This window comes from Quercus robur, chromosome 11 (assembly GCF_932294415.1).
Source record: "Quercus robur chromosome 11, dhQueRobu3.1, whole genome shotgun sequence".
Taxonomy (NCBI): Eukaryota; Viridiplantae; Streptophyta; class Magnoliopsida; order Fagales; family Fagaceae; genus Quercus; species Quercus robur.
In genome coordinates this window covers 23,262,538-23,274,855 of record NC_065544.1, presented here as the reverse complement: position 1 = coordinate 23,274,855, position 12,318 = coordinate 23,262,538, and the positions used below count along the sequence as shown (strand labels likewise).

The window sequence follows — 12,318 nt, the reverse complement described above, 5'->3', positions numbered from 1 at the left end:
TAATAATAAAAAATGTTTTTTGGCATTAAAAAATGCCACGTCAGCATCTAAATTAAAAAAAAAAATTATTAATTTTAACTAAGTAAAAAAAATTAAAAACTAAAAATCATATGAATTGAGATCTAAATGTGTCTTGAACAAGAACAACAAGAACACAAACCCAGAAATTAAAAAAAAAAAAAAAAAAAAAAAAAACAGCATTAACAAAATTTAAATTTCACATCTCAAACCCAACTTCTCTTTCTCACCGAAGCTATCCCTTCCCATTTCTCTACCTCTTAGTTCTCAAACCCAAAACCCAAGCCTTCACTCTGAAACCCCATGGCCGGAGCCACTCAAACTCTTCTCTCCGATCATCACCAACAACTCTCTAAATCTATTTCTCACTCTAAATCTCACACTCTTGGAACCAGTGCCTGATCAAACCTCAATGGTCCCCATCCACCTGAAAACCATCGGCCCATCGTGAACCCATTAGTCCGACCAGATCAGGTCCAAGGCAGCGGCATGACGGCGGTAGTTCTCTTTCTCTCCCTCTTTCGCATTTGGCTTTTGTCGCTGGTCTTGGATATTTTTTTTGGGGGGGGGGGGGTTTGTTGATTGTGTTTGTTGGGAGTGGGCCACAGTGTTTGTTCCAAATTCGTGGATTTCATAGGTTAAGTTTTGTTGGGTTGTGGTTCCAATTTGGGTCAAGGTGGTGGTGGTTGGTGGTTCCAATCTGGGTTTGGTTTATGGCTTACTTCGTGGTTTGGTTCTTCATTTGTGCTTTGGTTTGTAATTTATTGGTGGCTTTGGTCACTGTGATTGTCCCTGGGTTCATGGCTTGCTTCAGACGTGGTGGTTGATGGGTTTTTCTAAGTTTGAGATTTTTTTTGTTTGGATTGGTTGTGATGTATTTTTGGATTGATTTGATAATTTGGAGTTTTAAGATTTGATGATTTTGCTGGGTTTGAGAAAATTGTGATTTTGAAAATTTTAATTTTTGAATTTTAATTTCTGGGTTTGTGTTCTTGTTCAAGACACATTTAGATCTCAATTCATATGATTTTTAGTTTTTAATTCTATTTTTAATTTTTTTATTTAGTTAATAATAAATTAATTTTTTTTAATTTAGATGTTGACGTGGCATTTTTCAATGCCAAAAAATATTTTTTATTATTAATTTAGGCCACGTGTACATTAAATTAGTATTATTTATTCCTACCGTTTGCCACATCAACTTTTTCCGTTTCTAATGTAACGGTAGGGACCAAAACGGGAAGCGTTTTTTAGGATAGGGACTAAAAGCGGTAAAAATAAAATGTGGGGACTAAAATGGGAATCGCCTGAAAATGTAGGGACTAAAATGTACTTTTCGCCTAAATTTTTTATATATTTTAATTAGTTGTATGACTTTTTGATTTGGACAAATTTTCAATCTTTTATATTTGAACCAGTTTATTTAATTTAAATTTTTCTGATATATTTTTATTAATTATTCTTTATACAAAACATTTCACTGAAATATCAATTTTTTCTTGATTTTTTTAATTGTATATTTTTTTCACATACAACAATCATCATCCATTCTTTTCCTTTATTCTTGAGATACGTAAAGAAATAAAAAAAAATTAAATGTATAAAAAATAGTATCAATATAAATTTACATAATTAAAACTATAAAAACTTATAAATTTACACAATTTTAAATATATTATTATTATTATTATTATTATTATTATTATTATTATTATTATTGACTGACTTAAATCCATCCAACTTGTTGCCTATCAAATCATTTATTATTATTATTATTTTAATAAAAAAATCGAGAAAATAGTTTCATATATTCATATCACATCCTTTTGAAATTTTGAATAAACTTTTTCACTGTCCACATACTGACATGCATTTACACTTTACAGTTTACATCAACCCCCATTTTATTATGGATTTTACTAATGTGTGCCCTTAGGGCACACATTAATTTTCATTTTTGGAAAAAATTCTCTCGAGAATTGAAAAAGTAATGACAACTTTTTCAATTCTCGAGAAAATGTTTTAAAAAATAGAAAGCTTAATATGTGCCCTAAGGGCACACATTAACCGGACCCTTTTATTATTATGTTATATTATCAAAATATGTTATAATTTTTTTTATATATATTTTTTAATTAGTTGTATGACTTTTCAATTTGCACCAATTTTACCGTATTTAAAATTTTTGCCCTAAGTCAAAACACCTCATTTTTCAAAACATACCGGGTCAGATTATCTATGTTACACAATATTTCATTGAAATATCAATTTTTTCTTGATTTTTTTACTTGTTTATTTTTTTCACACACAACAATCATCATCCAGTTTCTCAAAAAAAAAAAAACAAAAAAAAAAAAAAAAAAAAAACAATCATCATCCACCCTCTTCCTTCAATCTTGAGATATATAAAGAAATAATAAAAAAATTAAATGTATAATGAATAGTATCAATATAAATTTACATAATTAAATCTATAAAAACTTATAAATTTACACAATTGTAAACATAGATTAAAAAGTAGGGACTAAACATCTACAAGTTTTTATAGATTTAATAAAAATTGTTATCAAACTTCTATAGGATAGGAACGTGTCACACTTCTACAGGATAGGAACGTGTCCCACTTCTGGGGTGGGCATATTTTAAAAGACATTTTGTCTCATTTAAACTCTTTTCAAAGTTGTTCTTTCTCTCATATAGATAGGCAAGGAAACACAGTTGCGCATGCCTTAGCCTAGAGAGCCAGAGTATCTTGCCCTTTAGAGGTCTGGATGGAGTCTGTTCCTCCAGACGTCTCTTCTTTTGTACGGTCCGACCTTCGGGTCTAGTTCTAATGACATATTTTCTTTCTTCTCAAAAAAAAATATATATATATATGTAAATCTCACCCCTTCTAGTGGCTAGGTCACCAGTCCGATTACTAGAGACACTGTTCCAACAACCGGTGTTGGAAGATCAATAATTGAAACTGTTGTTTTGGGCACTAGTGTTGGAGGTTTAGAGGCTGGAGACACCATTCAGGCCACCAATTGTGATGGTCTGATTATTGGCAACATCACTTTGGTGGCAGTCGTTGGTAGTCCAGTCGCTAGAGCCACTGTTATGACTGTCGATTTTGACGGTCTAATCATCAAACATCCAACACCAGCAACTATAATGACTGAGTCGTCGATTTTGGTGAAAAATTTTACTTGTTATACCAAACAGATGAAAATATTTTATTGAAAATGTTTTACATGTAAAATTTTTTACCTGTCATGCTTGAAAATATTTTACTTCATAGCAAACAAAGTATTAGTGCAACAAATTTTCAATCAAGCTGTTTGTTATCCCCACATAATTTTCCTTCAATTTCTTTGTAGTGGATAATAGTTGAGCCTGTTAATTGATACGTATTCAATGCCATGACCTGATTTTAAAGCCTGCTGGGTTTGATTCAATGCTGGGTTTTCAATATATAATCGTTGGGTTTGAAGCTTTGATTTGGATTTGTGTTAAGTAAGTGGCTTGCTTGGTCAACAGTAAACTAGGAGAAAATATATGATGTATCTAATACATATATTCGCCGTTTTACATGGAGGGGTTCACTTTCCTTTGCTTCACGGATCTTGCTTGTGTTCAGTGGAACACAATAAGTCTATGGAGTATGGACAGAACCATGTTAATAAGATTAAGATGGATGGTTCTGAGTGCAGCATTGCTCAACAGTTAAGACATACTTGTGGACGTGGGTGATTAGCAGGTCTGGTTAAGTCTTTTTTCTTTTCTTTTTTCTTTTTTTTTTTATTTAGAATCCTGGTTAAGTCTTTAACACGGGTTTAAGTAGGTAATTGATTGACTAATAGCAATCTTGGAGTAATCTATACGTGAGAAGCACCCCTACAGAAACCGTTTCACCGATTTTTTTTAACAATTTGTAAAAGAGTAGTGTTTATTATTTAAGCCCTAATCTCTTCTCTATGTATTTTTTATTTTTTGAAAAGCCTGGTTTAGTCTTTCAAGTAGGTAATAGATTGACTAATGGGCAATCTGGGGTAGAAAAAATACTTTTTTTCCCTTTTTCTCTCTAGGTTCTCCCAGGAGTCCCAGAGGTGAAACTTTTTCGTCTCTGTACGAACAGTTCTCTCATTAACACAGTAGAAACGTTTGGTTTACATTCCATGGTAAGAAAGTCATGGATGATATCTTGAATAGATGTGCGAGCTTACAGCTATCAGAGAGGGAGGGAGCAGAGGTTATTATAGATGCTCCAATGACAGAAAGTAACAGAGTGTTGGCCGGGAAGTTCTTCACGAAACGGCGTGTGAACCTAGAGTCAGTGGTGCGGGTTCTAAGATCGATCTGGAAAACGAACTAGAGCTTCGAGGTTAGCAACTTAGGAGATAATAAGGCTCTCTTTCTTTTCCAAAATGAGGATGATGCTGATTAAGTCCGACTTCAAGGTCCTTGGTCCTTTGATAAATACCTCCTTGCTCTGCACAAGCTGAAAACAGGGGAGGCAGTGAGTAAGATCAAGTTTGACAGGATGGCACTATGGATCCAAATCCACGGCATTCCAACCACATTCCAAACCAAGGAGGTGGGGTACAGCATAGGGTCCACCATTGGGCCGGTGGAAAGTGTAGATACAAATGAAAAAGGTTTCTGCCTTGGAAGTTTCATGCGCATAAGGGTAATGATAGACATTTCAAATCCACTGTGCAGAGGCCGGAAGGTTCGACTAGGAGAATCAAGTCAGTTTTGGGTTGATTTCAAGTACAAGCGAATGCCAATATTTTGCTACCTTTGTGGTATGGTGACCCATGATGAAAACGATTGCCTGGTGGGGCTTCGACGTACTGAACGGATGAATGCAGAGGACAAGCCGTATAGGCCATGGCTGAGAGCAATGCAGGAAAGACTTCAGAAACCACAACTGGTCTTGGCACCATCTCGGGACAGCGATAAGGAGGTACAAAAGAACCCAGACCTCCATATTCAGGCTATCACGGGATCGGACCGGCATTCGCAAAGTCTTGTGAAGGGAACTGATCCCCAAACGATGGCGGTAAAGGACAATGAAAAAGGTAAAGCTAACGTGGGGGCTGTGGTCGCAGCTACCGAGGCGAAAATCCCGCAAATCCCTCACAAGCAGCGAGGCTGTCAGTTCGAGGAGCAACTAAAGGAGATTGACACAGCGATTTTTGGGGATATGGCTAACACGACAAATCACCATAAAGCAGTGCAGAGCACGGGTATAACCGAGGTGATTCAAACAAATGTTCACGCAACCCATACGTAGATGAAGGTGGAAGATGATGCTAGGCATGATGGGCCCCAAGAAATGTCAAATAACAATATGATGTCACCACTTAGGTCACAGCCGCATAATAGGCCAGCCAATAAAGCCCAAATAAACTTTACAACTCTCCCTCTTTTTATTATGGGCCCAACCTCACCGGCTAGCCCCACAAAGCCTAAACCGAAAAAGTCTAGCCAAATAAATTTAAGGAAAGGCCGAGTAGGACCAGCCATGCAAAGAAAAGAAAATGTTTTATGTAGAGGGATAGTGAGGGTGAAAAGTGATGACTTGGGGATGGGTACCATGATGGAGGTAGAACAAAATGAAAAGAGTGGTAAGCGTAGAACTCGCTCTCCCTTGAAAGATATTTCGGGTTTGGTGGAGAATGTGAAAAGGAAAAAGGTAGAAGGGGATGTCATGGCCCTTAGCAAACTCATGGCTCAAGAGTTGGGATCGGTGGTGGCTGCGGGTCAGCCCCGCCGGGAACAATGAGTGCATTAAGTTGGAACTGTAAGGGGCTTGGGAACCCCCTCACAGTTAAAGCACTCCACAAAGTAGTAAAGGAGGAAGATCCCACTTTAGTCTTCTTAATGGAGACTAAGTATGATGTTACTGAGATGAAATGGATACAAAGGAAGTTGGACAGAAAACAGGGGCTTGTAGTGCCTTGTATTCGTCGGGGGGGTGGGCTTGCTCTCCTATGGAGGTGTTCTACAACTGTGGAGGTGCAAACTTACTCTCCCAACCATATAGATGTTATCATTTCGGAGAATCAGGGTGCAAGGAAATGGAGGTTTACCGGTTTTTATGGGCACCCCGAAACTAGTAGGCGCAATGAATCTTGGGCTTTGCTTTCAAGACTCAGTAGTCGCAGTGACTTACCTTGGGTGTGTATGGGGGATTATAATGAACTCATGTTCGCAAGTGAAAAGAAGGGTGGTAATACTAGACCTGAGGGTCAAATGAAACAATTCTGGGATGCGATAAATAGATGCAACCTCAAGGACTTGGGGTACAAGGGCTCGACTTTCACTTGGCGGTGGAGGTTGGGCAACCGCGGGTGGATACAAGAAAGACTAGACCGTGCACTGGTCTCCACCAATTGGGTTGGGATGTTCCCACGTTCCAAATTACTACATATTGCTTCCTCTACATCTGACCATAGTATTCTACTCCTAAAGGCAGCCAACCCCCCTCGACAAAAATCCAGGAGATCAAAACTATTTCGATTCAAAGCCATATGGCTCAGAGATAAGGCATGTAGTGAGGTAGTTCAGGAAGCGTGGGCAAGAGGTGAAAACAGGGGCTCTCAATGGCCAATTGCTAGCTACCTGGAAGAATGCCAATCCGCTCTGACGTCGTGGAACAAAAATATTTTTGGCCACGTGGGTAGAAGAGTCACTACTCTGCAACAGAAGCTCCAAATTCTGGAGAATTTGAACATGGGGGGCGCGGCTTTGAATGATCTTCATGAGGTTAGATTAGAGTTAAACAAAGCTCTTGCCATTGAGGAAGATATGTGGCTTCAAAGGTCAAGGAATAGTTGGTTGAAAGCAGGGGACAAGAATACGACTTTTTTCCACACCAAAGCATCCAACCACATGCAGCGTAACACTATAGCCAGGGTGCTGGACTCCAACAATGTGTGGATAGAAGATGAGGAGCAGATTGATCATGAATTCGTACAGTATTTTGTTGGCCTCTTTACCTCCTCCGACCCTCAGATTGAGGGGGAGCTTATTGATGCAATTCAGCCAAAGGTATCGGATAGGATGAATGCCTCACTGATCAGGGAAGGCAATGGAAGTTGAGAAAGCCTTAAAGCAGATGCACCCCACGACGGCCCCGGGCCCGGACGGTATGCCCCCTTTAATTTATCAACATTTCTGGCCTACTGTTAGAGAGACTGTTATATGTAATGCCTTAAACTTTCTTAACCACAGCATGGCCCCACCCAAGTTCCATGAGACACATATTGTGCTCATCCCAAAAACGAAAGATCCGGTAAGGGTCACGAATTACCGACCAATATGCTTGTGCAATGTGGCTTATAAATTGGCTTCAAAAGTGGTGGCAAACAGAATGAAGGTAGTGCTGCAAGAAGTTATGTGTGAAAACCAAAGTGCGTTTGTGGCGAAGAGGTTAATCACTGATAATATTTTAGTGGCACATGAAGTGATGAATCATATCGGCAAACGAAGAAAAGCCAAAAGTGGGGAAATGGTGTTGAAATTAGACACGAGTAAAGCCTACGACCGAGTAGAATGGGAGTGCTTAAAGTAGATAATGCTAAAACTAGGGTTTCATGGGCATTGGGTGCAAATAGTCATAAGGTGCGTGTCGTCGGTCTCTTATGCAGTAAAAATTAATGGCAAGCCTTGCAGAGAAATACGTCCGTCGTGTGGACTTCGACAGGGCGACCCACTCTCTCCATATCTCTTTATCATTTGTGCAGAGGGTCTATCTGCTCTAATCCATAGTTCAGTTCCACGGCAGAGGCTAAGAGGAATGGCTGCCTCGGGTGGGGGACCTAGCATGTCTCACCTCTTCTTCGCAGATGATAGTCTCATTTTTGGGAGGGCCTCGTTGGAGGAATGCGCTGAAATACAGAGGGTGCTTCAGGTCTACGAACAATCATCCGAAAAAAAGTTAAATTGGTCGAAAACCTCCTTATTTTTCAGTCCTAACGTAGCTGATGAGTTAAAGGAGTCAATCAAGGCAATGTTCAGTGCAAATGAGATTTGGCCTCATGAATCCTACCTCGAGCTGCCATCCTTGGTAGGCCGGTCAAAAAGCAATACTTTTATCAATTTAAAACAGAGGGTTGCAAACAAAGTGTCAGGTTGGAAGGAAAAACTCTTGACGACTGCTAGTAAGGAAATACTGATCAAAGCAATTGCACAAGCAATACCGTCTTACTCCATGTCATGTTTTCTCTTGCCAAAGAAATTATGTGATGAACTCACTTCCTTGGTTCGGCAGTTCTAGTGGGGTCAGGTTAAAGATGAGAAAAAGTTAGCTTGGTTAAGCTGGGATAAGTTGTGCATGCCAAAGGAAATGGGCGGCATGGGTTCAAGGACTTAAGGATGTTCAATTTGGCGCTTTTGGCAAAGCAAGGGTGGAGATTACAAATCAACTCTACTTCCTTGTTTACCCGAGTGTTTAAGGCGAAGTATTTCCCCCATTGCTCTTTCTTGGAGGCAGATTTAGGCCGCCACCCCTCCTATGCTTGGCGAAGCATTATGGTGGCCCAAAGGGTGGTGAAAAGGGGAACAAGGTGGCAAATAGGCTTGGGGGAGAGTGTACGGGTGTGGTGTGACAAATGGATTCCTAAGCCGTCCTCCTACAGTGTGGTCACATGTGAAGATGCTTGCCCAAATGTTGCTCTTGTTTACGACCTCATAAACAGAGCATCCATGGAGTGGAAAGCAAAGCAAATCCGGGGCTGTTTTACAAAGGAGGATGCAGATGCTATTTTAAGCATCCCTCTAAGTTTGCATCAGCCCAAGGACAGATTGATATGGGCGGAATCACCAAGTGGAAAATTTACAGCTAAAAGCGCATATAGGCTAGCCTATGAGGTGAACTGGGGTGGCGGCAAAGCAGATTGCTCGAACCCCCCGCTAGGAAGAACGTATGGAAGGGGCTGTGGAGAATGAACCTTCCTCAAAAAGTCAAGCATTTTGCTTGGAAGGCGGCTAGAAACATCCTGGCTTCCAAAGAGGCGCTACGGTAGAGGCACATTGCAGTGGAAGGTGGCTGTGCTCTATGCGGGAACCTGACGAAAAACGTTCTTCATATTCTCTGGTTTTGTGCTCATGCCAAGGATGTATGGAACACGAGTAAACTCTCTCTTCCTTTTGATATTGAACCCAATTGGTGCTTTTTGGATATTATGGAAAAGCTTCTACAAGATGAGGAAGTGCATCCCGGCCTGGCTGAACGGTTTGTCTCAGTGTGCTAGGGTATCTGGAAAGAGAGAAATGTCATCCGTACCGGTGGAAGGGGTAAACCTGGTAGGGTCACTTTGAAAACCTCCCTTAGCTTAATGGACGAGTTCCAGATGGCCAATGAGGGTCCATGGAAGCCAGCTGCAGTGAGCCTCGAACTAGTTCGCTGGGCGCTTCCACCACCGGGATAGTACAAGGTAAACTGTGATGGGGCTGTGTTTGCGAACCAGAGGAAGGTGGGGCTGGGCGTGATGATCCGTGATAGCAATGGGAATGTGATTGCTACTCTAAGCAACCGCGCGCCCTTGAGATGGAAGCCAAACCAATGGAGGTTGGCATGCGCTTCGCACCTGACTTAGACATCCGAGATGTGGTAGTTGAGTGTGATGCGCTGGCTGTCTTCAATGCTATCCAAGGTTTAGCAACACCAAGCTCTTCGATCCTCTTCATCGTGGATAGCATCCTCCAGCAATCACGTTGGTTCAGGTCATGTTGTTTCTCCCATACAACAAGGTAGGGAAATGTCCTTGCCCACATGTTAGCATAGTATTCTAAGTCATTAGTTAGTTACGTTGCTTGGGTAGAATCCTGCCCGAGCCATATTGAGCGAGCCTGTGCTCAGGACTATTTCTTAACACCTGAATACAAGTTCAGTATTTCCTATCAAAAAAAAAAAAAATGGGCAATCTGGGAGTAATCTATATGTGAGAAGCACCCCACAGAAACCGTTTCACTGAATTTTTTGAACAATTTGTAAAAGAGTAGTGTTTATTATTTAAGCCCTACTCTCTTCTCTATGTATTTTTTATTTTTATTTTTTGAAAAGCTTGGTTAAGTCTTTCAAGTAGGTAATAGATTGACTAATGGGCAATCTGGGAGTAATCTATACGCATGAAGCGATCCTACGGAAACTATTTCACTGGTTTTTTGAACAATTTTTTAAAAAATTAACCAAAATAAGCCCTAACCTCTTCTCTATGTTCTTTGGGGATCATTAAAGAATGTATTTAATTGTCTCGCATTTCCTTTATGCACTCTCAGTACACATCAAGTGTCACCATGTATTAAATGTGAACATTCCTGAAAAAGTGGATACTTGGTGTGAAAGTGTAGATTTTTCTTAAGAAGTGTATTTCACATAGCATGAAATGGTAATTTTCCTTGAAGGATTAAATCTGATGATGCACTGAATTGTCAATGAGCTAATTGTCCAAACTCGCAACTCTAGGGTACCTAAAGAGTGAAATACCTATAGAATGCACCGGTGTGGTATCAACCAAAGACCCTCTAAAAACACAAAAAACATAAAAACAAAATAAGAGAAAAGAATGTTTAAACAATAAACTATATAACATATACTATACTCATGCCAATGTGCTAACCGACTAAGGCTGTGTTTGTTTTGGGTGTAAATGATTTTCGGAAATGCTTTTTCGGAAAAGTGGATGTTTGGCTGTTACTGAAAATTCGATCAAACTAAAAATGTTTTCAGTTTGACCGTAAAATAAGGCTGAGAGGGCGGAAAATAATTTCCATTCTCATTTTCACTTTAAATCACTTCCGCCCTAGGAAAATAGAAGAGAGAGAGAGAGAGATAGCAAGGAAAAGAGATCGCACCAGCACCCCAGCACCGGCGAAGGCGAGATCGATCCACATCCAAGAGCTCCGACGAACCCAGAAAACCCAAGACCGAGCTCGTTCGTCGAGCAATGCCCAAAGAGAGAGAGAGAGCGAGAGAAGGAAGGACTTAAACGCGCAAACATAGAGAGAGAGAGAGAGAGAGAGAGAGAGAGAGAGAGATCGCGCCGTTGAACCCATTCCTCATATCGCAAACCCAGAAATCGTCAAACCCATTCGTCACCGATCGTTGCAAACCCAGAAATCGTCAAACCCATTCGCCACCGATCGTCGCGAACCCAGAAATCGTCACACCATTCGTCAAACCCAAGATCGTCCCGCCGAATCGCCGATCTGCTTGCTCTAGGTCGATCTCGTCGCCAATCCGCTTGCTCTCTTTGATCTCTAATTTTCTTCTTGTTGTTGTGGTGGCATAGGTGGTTCTTGTTTTGTTGTTCTCTGATTTTGGGTTGATCTCTGATCTGATGAATTTTTTTTTGGTTGGGTATTGAGAATTTGGGTTTTGATGAATTCGGGTTTTGTTGGATTTGATGATATATTTGTTTGGAAGCTGAGAAAATGTGAGAATATGTGAGAAACATGATAAAAATGAGTTTTCTAGAGCATTTTCAAGAATACAACCAAACACCAGAAAATATTTTCCAAAATATTTTTTGGAATGCAACCAAACACTTGAAAATATTTTACGGGAACCAAACACAGCCTAAGTGAAACTAAAAAGTAATCTATTTAGAGTAGCAAATTGATGCACAATCTCAAGTTTGGAGAAATGAAATAGTGAAAAGTGATGAGTAGAGTAGTGTGAATAGAAGTGAGAGAATGGTGCATTTTAAAAAAAAAAAAAATTCTTTAGGTTTTCTCTAATTTAAATTATCATATTATCACACACTAAATAATAAAGAAGTCAATGGGGGTGAACCTATTAATTTAATTTTATACAATTAACAAACCAAGCTAGATTATTAAAATCCAGTTGAGCCACACAGTTTGCTTAAAACTAGCCAAGTTTTATCGGTTTTGACCAGGTCTTATACACATTCGATCCAATTGATGACCCGAATAGGTCTATGTACCAAGTCATCGGGTTACCAAGTTGGGCCGGCTTGAATAACGCAGACATATATTATAAAAGTTGAATCCCTACAACTTATGAACACTCAAAATGGTAATACATGTCTCTTTGACAATACATAAAACAATGACACAGATCATCTTTGTTAACTTCCTCTATTTATTAAGTATGATATATGGAAAATAACGCCACCACATGGAAAACAACTACCGATACATGTCAATTTTTTTACTATGTATCACCCATTAAATATATATATATATATATATATCTTAATGGCCTACTATAAATTCTACTATTTTAATAAATCCTCCTCTACCTTTCTTCAGTTGCTTTTAGTTATTACCCATTATATCTCT

The 12,318-nt window shown here is 39.5% G+C and overlaps 2 protein-coding genes across 2 annotated transcripts; both read left to right on the top strand.

The window, feature by feature from the left end:
- The first annotated feature begins 4,543 nt into the window (after positions 1-4,543).
- Positions 4,544-5,299, top strand: LOC126704854 (uncharacterized). Its single transcript, XM_050403847.1, has one exon. The coding sequence runs from the start codon at positions 4,544-4,546 to the stop codon at positions 5,297-5,299; it is 756 nt and encodes a 251-aa protein (XP_050259804.1).
- A 2,508-nt stretch (positions 5,300-7,807) lies between these two features.
- LOC126704853 (uncharacterized) lies at positions 7,808-8,287 on the top strand. Its single transcript, XM_050403845.1, has one exon. It carries the CDS (start codon positions 7,808-7,810, stop codon positions 8,285-8,287), a length of 480 nt encoding a protein of 159 aa, XP_050259802.1.
- Positions 8,288-12,318: the final 4,031 nt, after the last annotated feature.